Here is an 18,980-nt window from a genome sequence, read left to right as displayed (position 1 = left end):
GTGCTGTGATGCTAAGAACAAACCTCAGTCCCCTATCCCAGGGTTCCTCAACTTTGGCCACTCTAAGCTGTGTGGACTGCAACTCCCAGAATCCCCCAGCCAGCTTTTCTGGGAGTTGCAGTCCGCACAGCTTAGAGTGGCCAAGGCCGAGGAACCCAAAGCTGGCTGGGGAATTCTGGGAGTTGCAGTCCGCACAGAGTTGCAGTCCACACAGCTTAGAGTGGCCAAGGTTGAGGAACCCAAAGCTGGCTGGAGAATTCTGGGAGTTGCAGTCCGCACAGCTTAGAGTGGCCAAGGTTGAGGAACCAAAGCTGGCTGGGGAACTCTGGGAGTTGCAGTCCACACAGCTTAGAGTGGCCAAGGCTGAGGAACCCAAAGCTGGCTGGGGAACTCTGGGAGTTGCAGTCCGCACAGAGTTGCAGTCCACACAGCTTAGAGTGGCCAAGGTTGAGGAACCCAAAGCTGGCTGGAGAATTCTGGGAGTTGCAGTCCACACAGCTTAGAGTGGCCAAGGTTGAGGAACCCAAAGCTGGCTGGGGAACTCTGGGAGTTGCAGTCCGCACAGCTTAGAGTGGCCAAGGCTGAGGAACCCAAAGCTGGCTGGGGAACTCTGGGAGTTGCAGTCCGCACAGCTTAGAGTGGCCAAGGCTGAGGAACCCAAAGCTGGCTGGGGAACTCTGGGAGTTGCAGTCCGCACAGCTTAGAGTGGCCAAGGCTGAGGAACCCAAAGCTGGCTGGGGAACTCTGGGAGTTGCAGTCCGCACAGCTTAGAGTGGCCAAGGCTGAGGAACCCAAAGCTGGCTGGGGAACTCTGGGAGTTGCAGTCCGCACAGCTTAGAGTGGCCAAGGCTGAGGAACCCAAAGCTGGCTGGGGAACTCTGGGAGTTGCAGTCCGCACAGCTTAGAGTGGCCAAGGCTGAGGAACCCAAAGCTGGCTGGGGAACTCTGGGAGTTGCAGTCCGCACAGCTTAGAGTGGCCAAGGCTGAGGAACCCAAAGCTGGCTGGGGAATTCTGGGAGTTGCAGTCCGCACAGCTTAGAGCGGCCAAGGTTGAGGAATCCTGCCCTATCCAATTCATGATATATAAAAAAAACTGCTTCGGAGGAATCATTTAAATCGCCAGCTTCCAAAAAAAAAGCAACATAGTTCATTAAAATACAAGTGATCTTGCAAAGTTTTAGTTTTTAACTAGAAAAAGATGTGGCCACTCTACTTCCTGAGAACAGATGTAAAAGTCTCAAGTTTTAAGATGACTAAGCAGCCTCTCCAGCTTCCTCTTTTTGTGACAAATGACATTCAGGAAGGAAAAAACAACCTGAGAGAAGATTGAATGATTTTATGAATTCCAACATGGCTAACTTACCAGCATTTTTGGAAGACTGACAGTGTTCTTAAAAATATTGTGTTCCTAGAAATATTTTAAGTGAAACAGTAAAGTTTTTAAAAGAACAAAATGCTGATTAAGGACCTGAACAGAGGAAAAAAATGAAATCAGCAGCAGGGTCTTGAGTAACTCCAAATTGCCAGCTCAGGTATAATGTATCAGTGATATAATACTGCCAAAATCAAAATGCCTTTGTGTAAATCCATGGTACTCCCAGATTTTGTATGGATTTGGCCATCCTGCCTCCAAGAAGATATTGTTCAACTGGGTAAATAATTTTCAAATAGATGTAGTATTTCACACACCATGCAAGTTAGGGAATTATTTCTTTAAGCAGATGGTAAGATGGCCTGGAAGGGATTTGCTTAAACTTAGAGGCAAATTTTAGCCTACGTTTCCATTTAATTTAATTTTAAAACAAAATTTTAGTTTAGTAAGCTGCATGAATCAGTTTACGGTTTAGTGTGTTGTGTGAATTAAGAATCTGAGTTAATTCCATAAACCGAGATTCGGCTAACCAAGGGTGTAGCAAAGCTCTCGCAGTGCCTCAGGTCAGACCCAAAAGTCCAATTAACAACTCTCAAATTCATGAAAGTGGCTTTTGGCAATGGTTTCAGACTTTAAACCTCTATGTACAATATGGAGACGCCAACAGCTCAATATCCTTTATCCTTCTTGGGTGGATTATAAAAATGAACTCTTTCGAGCTGCTGTGGGTCTCAGTTGAAAAAAGAAGCGGTTGATCCTTATAAAAAAAGATCAGGAGAGAACATCTCTTTCTTTTTTAAAATATTCAGGTGCCTGTTTTTAAACCCCCTAAATCCCATCTCCCTTTGTATAATATTTCAGCCACAAAATTTGAAGACTTGAATTTGAAGATTCCCCCGCCAGACACAAGATTCCAACGTGACTTTCACTAACATTTTATTAATTCAGATACATTTTACACATACGGAAAGAAGTCAGTCAAATAAGGTATAAAGTGCAAACAGCGTAGAAAGTGTTGTCTCCAAGCAAAGCAGGGAGGGAGGGAACAGATGTTTCCATGAGCTGCCGAAGGAACTTTTCCACCGTAACTCAGCCAGGAAATGCAGAAGGTAGCGCATTCATTCTGCTACGAGGGCTACAGAAGGCATTTTCTCTTCCTGGCCCCAAAAGATCAAAGCCGGTCCCTGGAAACGGCTTCTTCGGTGTATTCTAGTGTTTTACACTGGACATAACTGGCAACACTTCGTTAGCCAAAATGGCCCCGGTGGACCAGTGGACAATGAAGGCCAAGTTCAAGAAGGAAACTGTTCAGGCATGCATCACGCACACAGTTCTGCCAATATTCACGACAGGAAGTTGGCCTCCTCAATCCTCAGGAGAAGGCAGGAATCAAAAGCTGTAAATTCTCAGGTCATGTTTTCTGCAGACGAGGTAGAGACAAAGGAAACCGTCTCTGCTACAGGGAGGAGGAAACGGGGCAGAGCAGCCGAAGAGCAAATGCCTGTTCCATCTGTGTGGGTTGGGGGTGAAAAGAAAGGACAGTGTTCATCAGGCTTCCTGGGAGACATTTAAGAAACTGCGGTGGCCTTGGATTTAACCTGGTTTCTCCTGGCCTTCGACATCCATGACTATCACCTCTGTTCCAGCTTGGAATGCATGCCCATCCCATAATAGCTTTCTATTAACCCAGGATGCATTTCTGCAGTTTCCAAATGCCACCCAAGGTGCATCAGAACTGCCAAGTACCCACCACCCATTTCCCATCTTCCCGAGAGCCTATGACTGCAAGGTGGTCAAAATACAACAAAACCAGAGATGATTCCTCAGCCACACCCAAAATACAGATCTTCTCCTGAAGCACCATCTTCTGTCCAGAAGCGATCCACCCATACAAGCAGCATAACAACCCCGTGAGGACTTCTACTCCCGTCCTCCAGAGCCCTGTCCGCCCACAATCATTTCTTTTGGACTATTCTCCGTTAAATTCTTCTGCATTTCCATCTTGAGTTTGAAACCCCCCACCCCGGCCCATGACCAACCCCAATGTGCATGAGTCACCTCTGTCCCCACGCAGAGAATGCCAGGGCTGCGCGTGGTGCTTCAACCCCAACTTGCAAGCTCTTCCTGCAGCACCCGCCTTTTACTCAGTCTCACCTGAATGACGATGGGCTTGCAGTCCATATTTTTATTTCCTTCCAGTGTGTCTCCTACAGAGAGGACAATCTGGTGATCCGGGAGAGGCGCAAGGCCCCGATGGTACTGCTCCATTGCTGTGAGTCAAATACAGAAGGATCAGCAATATTAATTCAACTGATGGCGCCCCTCTTCCCTAACTCGGTGAGCCCTAAATATTAGGACTTGCAGCTCCAGTTGGCCGTACGAGCTGGGAATTCTGGCTGTGAACTTTCGGAAGGAACGCTGACGAACGCTGAGTTCAACGGTCTAAAATAGGAGAGACTCTCCATCACCAAAGCCAGCATGGCCAACAGTGAAGGATGGTGGGAACTGCAGTTCAACATGTCGTTCATCCCTAATGAACAATATCTCTGAGGAACAGAGGAACTTTGACTCTTTAATGGAAGCAACACTTTCTGGAAGCTCACATGCAAGACAGGCTGTTTGTTCAGAGGCTGGCCTCTATCTCACCTGCTCGGAATTCTCTGGGCTTGAACATTTGCAGGTAAGCATTATTCTCCAGCCTTCTCTGCCCCTCGGTTGCCTGGAAGCCCCACCAGGAGATGCAGACCGTGCCCCGGCACTGAATGAATATTCCTTCATGGTTACTGGCAACCATGACACCTTTTTCCAGGTCCTTCAGCAAGCGCTGAACAGCTTCCTGCTTTGGAGAATCGGCTATATTAACCGGGGGCGGCAGAACTATTCGATTCATGCAGTTAGCTGGCCCATCCGGCAAAGCGGCGACAGATGTAATCAGAAATTCGCCTTCGGGGAGCAAGCATTTCTGGATCAGCTCGCCGAAGTAGGAAATGGACAAGCAAAGGGAGAATTCCTCTGAAAGCAAATAAACAAGATCAGTCATTCAGGGCCGAGAGCTCGGCACTTGCTGGCTTCAACGTTATGTTATTAGGCAGCAATGAAGTCCCAGAAGAAGTTTACGCAGCTGATCTCTGAACTATTGCAAGAACAGTCTCCACCCACTGAAGCAAAGTTTCTCAACCTTGGCCACTTTGAGACGTGTGGACTTCAACTCCCAGAATTCCCCAGCCAGCCACCCACTGAAGCAAAGTTTCTCAACCTTGGCCACTTTGAGACGTGTGGACTTCAACTCCCAGAATTCCCCAGCCAGCCACCCACTGAAGCAAAGTTTCTCAACCGTGGCCACTTTAAGACGTGTGGACTTCAACTCCCAGAATTCCCCAGCCAACCATGCTGGCTGGGGAATTCTGGGAGTTGAAGTCCACCCATCTTAAAGTGGCCGAGGTTGAGAAACACTGCACTGAAGGGAATTATTATCGGTTTATTTTCACAACTCTGCCCCCACAGGCAGATGGGAGGAATATTTATTTACTGGATAACCTTTTCTGCCAGCCGATGCCATTTCGCTCTCTAAGAAAAAGAACAAGATGATACCATGCACAGAAGACAACGGGATGGAGGTGCTGGAATGCTACCTCCATCAGCTTTGAAGGACACAGCTAGCTGAGGGAATGTGGGACAAGCTGGGTGCTTATCCGCCCTCCTTCAGCACCCTCTGCTTCAGCAAAGGGACCACCAACCCCAGGAGGTTGTTACGACAGTGGCAAAAGTCCCCACGGGCACCCACCATCCTTGTCTCCTAGAGGTCCTTCAGAGGAAGAGACTCTGGCCTTAGATCTCACCTGTTGGTCTAGCAGGAGCACTGAGGGTGAGGCTGGAATCAGGCAAGATGAGGATGATCTCGTTCATGTCGGGTGCTGAAAAGACGAAAGAGAGAAAGGACAACAACTCAGAGCGATCAGCCCCTTCTCAGGGCCAAGCTACCCTCTCCTAACGAGTTGCAAATGCCATCTCTCTCCTGGGCCATGGGGCATCCCTTCAATGCCGGTAACGTCTAGCAGGGATGCACTAGGCTAGAATTTACATCAGGCAGGAGTCTACTGCAGGATGTTTGGGGCTTGGAATGAGCCATTCAAGGCGGCATTTCTAAGCAGGGCATGCATTTTGCCCACCATCACGGGAACCACATTTCTGCACAACTGGCACTTAAAAAGGGAAATGCTGCATAGTCTCACTCACTCCATTCCAATGCACCACTTGCTTTCAGGCCAAGCGCCATCCTGGTTATCTGAGCATCCTTGCCCCATATTGATTGATTGATTGAATTTATTTTTCAAACTTCTATTACTGCCCATCTCCCCCAAGAAAGGGGGACTCTGGGCGGTTCCTTGCTGATCCTCCTTGCCAATTAATGCAGAAATACATGGGAATGGAGTGAAAGAAAGGGCCGCCCCAGAATTCCTGCTGTTTGAGCAATGGAATCGGAGAAGTCAAAAGTAATGTGGAGTGGGAAAGAGTTACAGGTAGTCCTCGCTTAACGACCACAATCGGGACCAGAATTTCAGTTGCTAAGTGAAGCGGCCATTAAACGAATCTGATCGAATTTTACAACCTTTTTTGTGGCAGCTGTTGAGCAAATCACCGCGGGGGTTAAGCGAGCCATGTGGTTGTTAAGCAAATCACACAGCTCCCCACTGATTTTGCTTGCCAGAAGCCGACTGGGAAGGTCGAAAATGGCAATCGTGTGACCACAGGATGCTGCAACGGTCAAAATGCAAACCAGTTGCCGAGCACCCACAGTGTGATCGTGTGACTGCAGGGACACTGCAACAGTCGTATGTACGAGGACCAGTCAGAAGTCTGTTTTTCAGCACTGTCATAAGTCCGAACCGTCACTAAACAAGTGGTTGTTAAGTGAAGACTACCTGTATACCGCCCATGCTCAGAGCCACCATTTTTCCCACCCAAGAGATGGGCCAGCAGAGAGAATCCCTGAAACTGGGTCAGTCTGGCTGCAGAGGTGGTCTCAGGCGCACTTTCGATATTGTTCTCGCGCACAGGTGATTTCCCAGTCAGCGATCTGTGCGATGCCTCATGTGTGCAAGAGAACTGCGCCCACGGGGCCACCTGCCTTTGCAGAACTCCTCCACGTACCCTCAACACCACATACCTTGGGAACAGAGCCATAACTTATGCGGCAATGTGAATTCCCCCACCTGCTTCACCGGCCTGAGGACTGACTTCCCCGCCCTGGTAGGTGAAAGCGTAGAAATCACTGGACCCGTGGCTCACCATGGCTTCTGGGGTAGAAGTCTCCACCTGCAGAACCAAGAGAGATTTGCAAAAAGGCAACCGCCCGGTCCTTCACGCGCCTCCTTGATCCACAACGAAAGCAGATTTTTGCCTTCGTTAACCCAAAGCCCGATTAAGTCTCATTTGGCTCTAGCTGCTAACCCAAGCAAGGAAACGCAACCAAGGCGGACATCTTGTGCACCGTGGCGTCCTGGGCGCTCTCTGAGCCTGGTTGTTTTCTTGCAGATGTTTCACTGCCAGGCCAGGCAGCACCTTCCGTGCGAAAAGGTGCGAAATAATCTTGTGCACCTTCCAACCCCAGAACTGTCCCTTTGCAAATCAATGAAATGAATCACTTTTGCAGTCTAAATTTTAGTACTTTTTAAAAGAAAGAAAAGGAAAAAGCAGCAAGATACGGAGAGACGAGCCGGGGCGTAAGTGGAATTCTTGGAACCTCAGGACAAGCTGCGTTACAGGACGATAACAACAACAACAACAACAACAACAACAACAACCTGCCCCAAAACTCAGTACTTTACATAACAAAGTGACAGGCTTTGCAAGTGACTTTCCAAGGCCCGTACACGTTGACTCTTAACAACAACACTTGAACCCCGTTCCATTTTCCCTCTCCTTCTCTGAGACACTTGAAACCTTGCAACCCTTTTGTAAAGCTTCAGCTGACTTTTTAAAAAAAGCCACTGCCCCAGTAGTGAACACTGCCGTTCTCCCCCGTCAACGCTGGCCCTCTCCCGTGGCTGGGACCACCGGCTCTTGGCCAAGCCAGCCACAAGCACGTTGGACGTGTGGGGCTGAGCTGACGAAGCAGCCTGCGTTCCCTCATTATTTTATTCTTTATTCTTTATTTCTATTTATAGTATTTTTTACTGTATTTTACTTTTTGTATTATTGTGATGGTTTTAAGCGATTGTTGTAAACCGCCCAGCGGCCTCTGACGGGAGGAGATGGGCGGGGATAAATCAGGTAAGATAAATAAACAAACTCAGATAAATAAAAATAAATAAACAAACAAACTATTACTTCGGCACAACGTCTGCCCAAGTTTCCTCTCCCCAGAATTAAAACAAAGCAAGCCAAGTCAATGGAAGCGATGTTCAGGAAGGAATATTCTGCTAGGTTAGATCAATAAATTACAGATGCGTAACATTCAGATCCAAAGGAGATAAAGCTGCCACAAATCCAAATATTCCACATCTCTGCATTTAACCCAGGTAGAGACACCTACTAAAATCCGAAACAGTTGTAAGGTTTCAGCTATCACATCCCTCTACAGGTAGTCCTTGCTTAACAACCACAACTGAGACCGGAATTTCGGTTGCTAAGCGAAGTGGTCATTAAGCGAATCCGACGTGATTTTACGACCTTTTCTGCGGTGGTCATTAAACGAATCACCACGGCCATTCAGCGAACTACTTGGTTGTTAAGCGAATAATGCGGTTCCCCATTGATTTTGCTTGACAAAAGCCGACTGGGAAGGTCGAAAATGGCGATCACGTGACCATGGGATGCTCCGACAGTCATAAATGCAAACTGGTTGCCAAGCACCCAAATCGTGATCACGTGACCACGGGGACACCGCAACAGTTAAGTATGCCACCGGTTCTTTGGTTGTTTTTTCCACCACCGTCCTAAGTCTGAACCACCACTAAACAAATGGTCATTAAGTGAGGACTACCTGTATTAACCATGTGCAGCTGAGGTGAGAATGGGTTAGGTTTATATTTCACTTTTTCACCAGGAGCACAAGCTGGCACACCCAAGCTCCAATTTTATCCTACTGGCACGCTTATTTTATTTACTTGGGTTGATGGAACGGGCCAAGGAGTATGGCTGTGCAGGGAGTCCAATTCGAAAGTAAAAAGATTCAGAAGCCGCAGGAGTATTTGCATAGCCCCGGTCAAAACCCAGCTTCAAGAAGCCGCAGCTTCTCCTGGGCTCACAAGCTCCACGCAGACCCGGGAAAAGAGGCGTTGGGCTCTTTGGCATCTGCCTAACTCCAAAAGGGATTCTTTCCAAGCAAGATGCACCCAGAATTCCCGTTTGCAAAATGTATTAGGATAAAAAGGGGTGGGGTTACAAGAAACCGAGCAGCTGGAGTATTTCTCATTTAGAACCCATTTATGTCATCATGCATTAGAGTGGAAACCTCTTTTGGGCTTTTCTAACAGCCAGGAGGCGAAACTTGAAGAAACTTCTCCCAAACCTTTATCAGTCTGGATATCCTTTATCCCAGCGTGATGCTATTTCCTGTTTCCTGCTGTTAGCCCTTCAAGGTAGGCCAGGTCAGAAAACATAGTAAGGATTCAAGGAATGCTGCTTTATTGTTGTAGGCCAGTGTTTCTCAACCTCAGCCTCTTTAAGATGTGTGGACTTCAACTCCCAGAATTCCCCAGCCAGCATGCTGGCTGGGGAATTCTGGGAGTTGAAGTCCACATATCTTAGAGTTGCCATGTTTGAAAAACATTGCCTTAAAATCTCTCCCCTTAAAATCCTTCTTAGCCTGCTTCTGGAATGCAATCCTTGAGATGTTGCACCAAGCTGGTGCAGCCCTTGAGCTGGGGCATGGCTGGCTGGGGAATTCTGGGAGTTGTTGCAAGTTGCTGAGGTTAAGAAACGCTGCTTTATCCATTGCACTGAGCGAGGAATGGGGAAGGAGTGAGCTATCTCCACCGTCTTCACTGAACATGCTCCTTCACCCTTGGCAGGCCTCCCCTCCGTGGTCTCAACCGGTCGCATCTTTGGCACTTACCACTGTCGGCAGTGAAAGAGAATCAGCTGGCTGCGGGATCCAGTCACTGGGACTTGCACACTCCTTAGAGTTGTTGGAACCCTTTACTTTTACCGGCTTTGTTTTCTGGGCTCTAGGTTGCTTAACTGGAAAGAAAAGGAGGACAGAATATTAAACATAATTAGGGCTATTTCCCGTTTCCTGCTGTTAGCCCTTCAAGGTAGGCCAGGTCAGAAAACATACAGGAATGCTGCTTTATTGTTGTAGGCCAGTGTTTCTCAACCTCGGCCTCTTTAAGATGTGTGGACTTCAACTCCCAGAATTCCCCAGCCAGCATACTGGCTGGGGAATTCTGGGAGTTGAAGTCCACACATCTAAAAGTTGCCATGTTTGAAAAACATTGCCTTAAAATCTCTCCCCTTAAAACCTTTCTTAGCCTGCTTCTGGAATGCAATCCTTCACATGTTGCACCAGGAGCCCTTGAGCCAGCTGATAGAGAAATTCAGAGTGTCTGGGCTCCAGCTGGGGAGTCCCAGGTTCAAATCTTCCTTCATGCCTGTTTCTTTCATAGCCTCGCCTACCTGGAAGGTTGTCGTAAGGGGAAAGTAACCATCATCAATGGGGGCCAACCAAGCTTGTTGGAAAAAAAGTCAGATACCGATGACATTAATAATGTCCAAATTCTGCAAGTTGCTACCAAAGGGATCAGCCAGTGGAGAATGTGGGCATGCTGGGTGAGTGAAATTCAGGCTCTCAGCAGGAGGTTTCCCTACATCCAATTTCTTCAAACTGCCCCCATGTTCCTGTACCAGCCGCATCGTCCCCAAGATGCATCCCCCAGGACCACGCTGGCTGGGGGGGATGAGAATTATAGTTCGGCTCAGCTCAGCAAAAACAGCGGAGAGACTTTCTAATGGGGAATGAAGATTGTGAAAAGGAAGCCCAGCTCATTTGCTTACCCACAGCCTGCTCCGAGGCTGGTACCAAGCGATACACTTTGTAAGGCTCTGTGATATCCATCCGGGAGCATGCTGGCATCTCCTCGAACTCGGGGCTTTTGCTCAAAGCACAGCGCATGCGTGTCTTCCAAGCTGCTACGCTGCAATCCCCCGGCCTGTGCTTTCCTTTATAGATGGCCCACGCCTAGGAAAATAAAATAAAATCCAGTTTGGATCTTAAATTGGGTGTTTCTCTACCACTAACCCGTCCCCCTGATTCACCAGCTTTCCATGGGCAAGGAATTAATTTTTCCACTGGAGAAGCACCCCATTCTGTCAGATCAGACCTCTAGTCTAAGACATGGGAGTTATGGCCTCCAAACGCAAGACTGAACTTAACTTCATGAGGTCTAGTTGCTTGGAGTTCAGTTTAATTGAACTCCAATTCCTTACAGCTTTGATAAGGTTCAATACGCCCAGGGCAGCTTATAAAGGAGATATTTATCGGGGAGGACACAAGGGAAAACGCAAGAATTACAAACAACATTTAGGTGGGCTCAAAGACAGAATTTCCTGGCTAACACCCACGGCAGTCTTGCTCCCTAAACCCGCTGTTTGATAGTCACAAAGCTTGCTAGGCTGGATCAGATCAAAATCCCAAATCCAGCTTCCCACAAATCAAGCCTAGAGGAATTCTTTCCATCTGTTCCCAATGCACACTGTTATCCAGTGCCGTCCAGTCCTCTCTTTCAAAGACATTCCCCAGCAATTCCAATTGTTTTCCTATTATGCAGAGCTCAGCACTACCATTAAAAGCTTCTCAGGTCTATCACAATACGCACACGCCTTCTGACAGCACCCCCAGGATTTCCAAAGTTGAGTAAAACAACGCAATTATTTTTTAATGGCTAACATCTTGCAAGATCACCAGAGAGAGTAACAAGGCCAAGTTCTCTTTATGTCATTTTGGCGGCCACATTCAGGACTATCTGTAATATCCTCGTGAACCATTGATCTCAGATTCAATCCACAAACGCAGCACAGCTGGGTGGTCGTTCTGGACGGCAGGAAAAGGGTAGTGTTATAAAACGCCTGTTTTTAGAAGTCTCAATTTGAGCAATATCCATAACAAGGGAATTTTGTCCTCTTTCCTCCCGCAAGAGAGGTTTTATTATTTTTATTTATTTATACATCTCTTTATATTTATTGTATTATTTTTATTATTACTGCTATTCAGTATTTTTACTATTGCACCAATCTGTACCTGTTAGTGAGCAAGGAGTGGCAGAACGCAAACCTTCAAGACACAGAGATTTACACTTATCTTTTCCAGCTGTAAAAATGCAGTCAGCCTGCTAGAATAACTATTTGCTTTATGTTAAAACTATATTTGTGTGTGTGTGTGTGTGTGTATAAAATATATTTTTTTTGTTTATTCGTTTAGTCGCTTCCGACTCTTCGTGACTTCATGGACAGAGCTTCCTGTCGGCCGTCGACACCCCCAGCTCCCCCAGGGACGAGTCCGTCACCTCTAGAATATCATCCATCCACCTTGCCCTTGGTCGGCCCCTCTTCCTTTTGCCCTCCACTCTCCCCAGCATCAGCATCTTCTCCAGGGTGTCCTGTCTTCTCATTATGTGGCCAAAGTATTTCAGTTTTGCCTTTAATACCATTCCCTCAAGTGAGCAGTCTGGCTTTGTTTCCTGGAAGATGGACTGGTTTGATCTTCTTGCAGTCCAAGGCACCCTCAGAATTGTCCTCCAACACCACAGTTCAAAAGCATCGATCTTCCTTCGCTCAGCCTTCCTTATGGTCCAGCTCTCGCAGCCATATGTTACTACAGGGAACACCATTGCTTTAACAATGCGGACCTTTGTTGTCAGTGTGATGTCTCTGCTCTTGACTATTTTATCGAGATTTGTCATTGCTCTTCTCCCAAGGATTAAGCGTCTTCTGATTTCCTGACTGCAGTCAGCATCTGCAGTAATCTTTGCACCTAGGAATAGAAAGTCTTTCACTGCTTCTACATTTTCTCCCTCTATTTGCCAGTTATCAATCAAGCTGGTTGCCATAATCTTGGTTTTTTTTTTGAGGTTTAGCTGCAAGCCAGCTTTCGCACTTTCTTCTTTCACCTTGATCATAAGGCTCCTCAGTTCCTCTTCGCTTTCAGCCATCAAAGTGGTATAATCTGCATATCTGAGATTGTTAATGTTTCTTCCAGAGATTTTAACCCCAGCCTTGGATTCCTGAAGCCCAGCTTGTCGCATGATGTGTTCTGCGTACAAGTTGAATAGGCAGGGTGAGAGTATACAGCCCTGCCGTACTCCTTTCCCAATCTTAAACCAGTCCGTTGTTCCGTGGTCTGTTCTTACTGTTGCTACTTGGTCGTTATACAGATTCCTCAGGAGGCAGACAAATAAAATATATACATTTACATAAATATATAAACTGGAGAGCCAGTTTGGTGTCGTGGTTAAGGTATCAGACTAGAAACCGGGAGGCCATGAGTTCTAGTCCTGCCTTAGGCATGAAGCCACCTGGGTGATCCTGGGCCAGTCACTTTCTCTCAGCCCTAGGAAGGAGGCAATGGCAAACCACTTCTGAAAAACCTTGCCAAGAAAACTGCAGGGACTTGTCCAGGCAGTCTCTGAAAATCACGCTTGAACAGATTTTAAAAAAAAAGAAAGCTATACATCCCTATTGGTCTTTTATGAGACTCTGAAGGGTTGTCACGGTGTACTGATAGAAAATTAACTGTCTTCAGGAGAACGTCTTTATTTTGCCCTTAGTCTCTCAAGGAACCACCATCAAGTTCTTGGAACAAAGTATGAACAACCCTCGTTTAGACCTTCTTTAGTCTGTTGGGTTTGGGAGGGCAATCATGAACGAAACCAGCTAAACTGCTGGGAGAGGAAAGGATATATATATGCAAACCTTGCTCACAACTCTGGGTCTACAGCGATTTGCGGAGTTTTTCACCAGTACAGCCTAAAGATCTGGGGAGACTAACAACTTAATCTGCACCGGAACTCAGGGGAAAAACAGGCTAGCTTCTAACAGCAAGAGATGGAGACTCCAAGAACGCAATTTGCACGCTGATCACGCGCTCTTCCAGTGCAATCCAGCCTTACACGTCCACACTGAATTCCTGCATCTCAAATCCAATACAGGAATATTGCAAGGAGGCCTCCCTGCCTTCCACCTTCGCAGCAGAAACACCAGCTCCAGGTTACATGCACAGAGCTTGTGGCACAGGCCCAGTTCATGCAACACCCTCTCCTGTGTGCACCACACCGTGGCAGATTTCAGAGCGGTTACATCCTCCACCCGTGATCACGCTTCAGCAAGCAGAAAAGGCGGAAGCTGAACGTCCTATGGGCATGGGAAGAACCCCAAGACAGATTTTAGGCTTGTTGTAACCACTGCTGTTTCTGACTAGCTTGCACCCCACAAATTCCAAGAAGTCCCGTTTGCAAGTACAGCACCTTGAAAAAACCGGCGTCTTCTTCCTGGCGGAACTCTTGCTTCCCGGCGTGTTTCCACGGGATGCGGAACATGGTTTTGTCTGGGGGATCATCCCAGACCACGCCGGGAAACATCCCGCTCTCCAGCTGCTCCACAACCCAGTCTCGCAGCTTCCGGGTGGATCGGATACCTCGCTTGGGTGTCGCCATCTACGACGAGAGGCAAAGAGACAATAATTACAGATAGTCCTAGCTTAATGACCACAATCGAGATGGGAATTATGGTTATTAAGCAAAGTGGTCATTAAGCAAATCCAACTTGATTTTGCAACCTTTTTTGCGGTGGTTATTAAGCAAATCACCGTGGCCTTTAAGCAAACCACACAGTCGTTAAGCAAATCATGCAGTCCCCCACTGATTTTGCTTGCTAGAAGCCAGCCAGGAAGGTTGAAAATGGCAATCATATGACCATGGGATGCTGTGACGGTCATAAATGCAAACCAGTTGCCAAGTGCCCCAATTGAGATCACGTGACCGCAGGGACACTGCAATGGTTTAAGTGTGAGCACTGGTTGTACATTGTTTTTTTTTTTAGCACCGTCGTAAGTCTGAACCATCACTAAATGAGGACTGCCTGTATTTGCAGATTTCTCACCAAACTAAGGACATATCTTTGAGGGCCCACAAGTTGGTTTAGTAAGGGCCATCCAGAATGTGCTCCCACACATTAGCCAAAGGAAAGAAAGTTTTTTTTTTTTTTAATTTGTGGATGTAGAATTAGAAATAATCTCTGAACCTTTCGCAGGAGAGTCCTAGAAGGGCAGAGGTCTTGGAACAGCTTCTAAACTTTCCCCCCTGAGAGGGATTCATAATTTACCCTTGATGCTGTTAACTGTGTTGATTAAAAAGCGAACTAACCTAAATTAAACCCTAATCTGTCCTGTGTATTAATCATGTTTAATACCGATCCCTTTTTAAGACAAAAAACCCCCCGCAAATTGTAACTGAACGAGTTAAGTTTTAACGAAGCCTGGGAGAAGAGCAGACGGGAAGCCCACGCTTACAAAACACAGATACGGGAATAACATCAGGAGCAAGCTGGCAAGGAGGAATGTCTGCTGGGGCTGAGCATGCAAAGTAGCCACCCCCTCTGCCCAGCAGTGCAAGGAAGTTTCAATTAAAAACAACAACCATGTTTCTTTGTTGGTCTCCCAGTAACACAAAGAATTAGAGTGTAAAGCCAAAACGATCAGTAAGAGACAGGGGTTAAGGAGGGGCCCAGGAGGAGAACGCGGGGGGGGGGGAACTACGGCGGAGAGAAAATTAAGCCGCGATGAAACAATGTAGGGGAAGAAAATACTGTAACGAAGGCTTCACAACCTCTTCTGCAAAAACCTGGACGCCTCTCCCCCGTCCCTTGAAGGGGAGGGGGAGGGGGGCTCCAGATGTATTGGATTTCAGCCCCCCCTCCCCATCATCCCCAGCCAACCGGGGACGATGGTGTGCCACATCTTTGGAAGAAAAAAAAAAAGCAACTCAGGTTGGAAAAAAAGTTGGAGAAGCCGGTCAATCCCTTACCAAGCACCGCCTAGCTCTCGGGGTGCCTTTTCGGAAACCCGAATAACCCTAACACTAACGATCTTCAACACCACCAAGTGATAATTAGTTAACAACAATTAATAATTAATTAACAGCAAACAGTTGTTATCCATTAACAGTTAACGTTCCTGATCATGAATCCGTGATGAATAATATTTAATGACAACAGCGGCGACGACAGGCGGACCGCACCCTCTCCTGAAAGGCAGATCGGGCGGGTATTTGCATAAATAAAAGAAAGAAACCGAGAAAAGGGGGGGTTAAGACGGTGCGGGGGCTGGAAAGGGCAGAAGGGAAAAAGGGGCGAGAGGAGGAGAGAAGGAAAGGAAAATTGCACCTGGCTGCGCTCCTCCGTCTCCCTTCCCTCCTTCCTTCCTTCTTCTTCTCCTCCTTCTGGCTTCTGATGCCCGGCCCGGCAGCTATAAATACAGGCGGTCGGCCCGCTAGCACCGGGCCCGCCTGCTGGTGCTCGGGTCCCGCCCCTCGCCCGTTTCTTCTTCGCGTTTCCCGGTTCCCAGAAGTCACGTGGATTCTTCCGCCGCCGGGCCGCGCACGCCCTCCAGGGGGCGGCAGAGAGCCGGCTCGGTTTTTTCCTCTTTTTCTCGAGCGCAGCGCTGCCCGGGCGCTCGTGCCCCCGCGGCCGAGCCTGCCCGGGGCTGGGCTTTCGGCGTCTGCCGGCTGGGAGGGAAGGGAAGGGAAGGGAGGGAGCGGGGAGGACGGCCTGGCGGGCCTCCCAGCACCCCCGGAAGGAGAACGGCGGCCGGTGAAGCTGCAGGGTTTCTCTTAAACAGCAAAAGAGCCGCGATCAACTTTTGTTGTTGTTTGTTCGTTCAGTCGCTTCCGACTCTTCGTGACTTCATGGACCAGCCCACGCCAGAGCTTCCTGTCGGTCGTCAACACCCCCAGCTCCCCCAGGGACGAGTCCGTCCCCTCTAGAATATCATCCATCCACCTTGCCCTTGGTCGGCCCCTCTTCCTTTTGCCCTCCACTCTCCCGAGCATCAGCATCTTCTCCAGGGTGTCCTGTCTTCTCATTATGTGGCCAAAGTACTTCAGTTTTGCCTTTAATGTCATTCCCTCCAGTGAGCAGTCTGGCTTTATTTCCTGGAGGATGGACTGGTTTGATCTTCTGGCAGTCCAAGGCACTCTCAGAATTTTCCTCCAACACCACAGTTCCAAAGCATCGATCTTCCTTCGCTCAGCCTTCCTTATGGTCCAGCTCTCGCAGCCATATGTTACTACGGGGAACACCATTGCTTTAACTATGCGGACCTTTGTTGTCAGTGTGATGTCTCTGCTCTTGACTATTTTATCGAGGTTTGTCATTGCTCTTCAGTCAACTTTAGTTCCAACTTTTTCCCAGCTAAAAGGGATTGTCTGTCATTGCCTATGAGTTGCTATAAGGGTGTGTGTGGGTGCCTGTGTATTTTAAAGGGGTGTGTGTGTGTAAAGCAGCATTTCTCAACTTTTTGACCCTGGAGGAACCCTTGAAATGTTTCTCAGACCTGGGGAACCCCTGCCCATTCAGGCTCAAATCTAGGCTGGAAGTTACAAAATTATTCTATTCGTGTCCTGGGTGGGCCTGTGCAGATGCATTAACGGTGTTCTTAAACTGAATATGAAGAATGAAACTTACCTCTTTCATGTGAAGGTCCCTGAGTTGGAAATACATTTTTAAATAAACCGTGATCTCCCAGGGAACGCTTAGTGACCTCTGGTGGAACCCTGATTGAGAAACCCTGGTTTAAAGTTTGCTCCCCAGAGGCCATTTTACTAGAGTCTAGTTTTTCCTTTGTTGTGTAGTCCACAAACTGGACCTTTGGGGTTGTCACCCAGCACGAAGGACAAACAATTTTTCACACCAAGTCGGAGGATTGAGTTCACACGTTCTTTGTAGATCTACACTAAAGGACATCTCCCACACAAAGGGGTGAGAGCCCAGAACAAAAGCAATTAGCATCTTTTATAAACTCTAGAAGTCATTATCACAAGTGCCATCTAGTAGTTAGAGCTTCTAATTGGTTAACTTCCTAGCGTCTGCACAAAAACCCTCTGCGTGTCTACATTCCTAATTCCGCAGCAAAGCCCTCTGCGTGTCTACATTCCTAATTCTGTGGAGCTGCTCGGGTGCTGGTCCGGCGTCCTGCCTCCTGGAACAGAGCCCATCCCTGCCTCAGGCTCCTAACTGGCCCAAGGGGGGTGCTCCTTAATGAAGACGGTTCACTTTCGGGCAAATCAACATCTCTGACCAGTCTGGAATGCCCAGCACCTGTAAGATCCAAGCTTTCTCAGGGAGCCTACAATAAAGCACCTTCGTTCTTTTCTTATCTTCGGGGCAGTGGTGGGTGGCTGCTCTGTCTCACAGTCCCTGGCAACCTTCAGCACGGCTCCCTTTCCTCCCCTGATGAGTCTTCCTCCGAAGCAAACATTCTGATCCCTAACTGGGCCCAACAGTTGGATGCTCTCCAGAGACACGCAGGACTACAACTCCCATCATCCCAATCAGCATGAGGAGCACTGTGCCCTATTCCTAGCCTCTTGGGACGAGGGGCTGGGGCAGCAGGGAGAAAGGGAATTTGATTGAAATCAGGCTGTTTATTTCTTCTTGGACCCCGAAACCGTTTAGAGCTGGAGGATTGGTTTCCAGTGGATTCTGCTTTTCAGCTGGGAAACTCACTGCTGCAGGATGCGATGCCAACAGCCTCTAGATAAAATTCTTGGATTAAGCATGGGTACTAGGATTGTATGGGATTAGAAGGTAGGGTTCTTCTGGCCTTTGGTGAGGGAGACCGAGGCCCCTCGCTTCATCACACTTGCCATTTTTTAAATCGATTTTATTGTAATTTCTTTTATTGATGGGAGCTGTCCAGAGTTGTTGAGAGTCACGAAGCATAGAGGTAGTCCTTGCTTAACAACCATGAGTTTAGTGATGGTTCGGATTTACGACGGTGCTGGAAAAAACGACTTACAACTGGTCCTCACATGACTATTGCAGCATCCACGCAGTCACATGATCACAATTTGGGAGCCTGGCAACTGGTTTGCATTTATGACCGTCGCGGTGTCCCATGGTCACATGATCACCCTTTCCGACCTTCCTGGCTGGCTTCTGGCAAGCAAAATCAATTCTAGTCGATTCCCTTAATGCCCGTGGTGGTTCCCTTAACACCCATGGTGATTCACTTAATGACTGCCACAAAAAAGGTCATAAAATTGGGTCAGATTTGCTTAATGATCACTTCGTTTAGCAACTGAAATTCTGGTCCCCATAGTGGTCATTAAGTGAGGACTACCTGTACAAGTTTAATAAATCACCATCATCAAGGACAGTCCTGAGAATTCCTCTATGATCAGAGACAATGAATACCTTTAACCTTCAAAGGCTTAAAGCAGTGTTTCTCAACCTTAGTGACTTTAAGATGTGTGGACTTCAACTCCCAGAATTCCCTAGCCAACATGGCTGGCTGGGGAATTCTGGAAGTTGAAATCCACACATCGTAATGTTGCCAAGGTTGAGAAACACTGGCTTAAAGACCTAACCACTGAAAGACAGGTAAAGGCCCAGCATA

General features: G+C 47.7%; 2 protein-coding genes across 2 annotated transcripts in view; one reads left to right on the top strand and one right to left on the bottom strand.

Annotated features, from left to right (window-relative positions):
• NEDD8 (NEDD8 ubiquitin like modifier) overlaps positions 1-18,980 on the top strand; it is a 130,718-nt gene that overhangs the window by 88,931 nt on the left and 22,807 nt on the right. The gene's annotated exons all lie outside the window — the stretch shown is intronic.
• IRF9 (interferon regulatory factor 9) lies at positions 2,741-14,022 on the bottom strand. The gene is made up of 8 exons (XM_063302909.1): positions 13,834-14,022; positions 10,370-10,553; positions 9,432-9,556; positions 6,566-6,688; positions 5,212-5,317; positions 4,019-4,384; positions 3,527-3,642; positions 2,741-2,882 (listed from the first exon to the last, which is right to left on the bottom strand). The coding sequence occupies exons 1-8, from the start codon at positions 14,020-14,022 to the stop codon at positions 2,829-2,831; spliced, it is 1,263 nt and encodes a 420-aa protein (XP_063158979.1). The 3' UTR covers positions 2,741-2,828.

Source organism: Candoia aspera, chromosome 4 (genome assembly GCF_035149785.1).
Source record: "Candoia aspera isolate rCanAsp1 chromosome 4, rCanAsp1.hap2, whole genome shotgun sequence".
In the NCBI taxonomy this organism is placed as follows: Eukaryota; Metazoa; Chordata; class Lepidosauria; order Squamata; family Boidae; genus Candoia; species Candoia aspera.
The sequence above is the reverse complement of the archived record's forward strand: the minus strand, read 5'-3'. Positions and strand labels throughout refer to the sequence as shown.

What these genes read in the sequence shown, in the direction of transcription:
- IRF9 (XM_063302909.1), bottom strand. Translation starts at nt 14,022, where the DNA reads ATGGCGACACCCAAGCGAGGTATCCGATCCACCCGGAAGCTGCGAGAC. An exon ending in AGCCTCGGAGCAGGCTGTGG is followed by an intron (nt 9,557 to 10,369) that starts GTAAGCAAATGA and finishes TTTTCTTTCCAG; the next exon opens with TTAAGCAACCTAGAGCCCAG. An exon ending in GCCCAGAGAATTCCGAGCAG is followed by an intron (nt 3,643 to 4,018) that starts GTGAGATAGAGG and finishes TTTGACTCACAG; the next exon opens with CAATGGAGCAGTACCATCGG.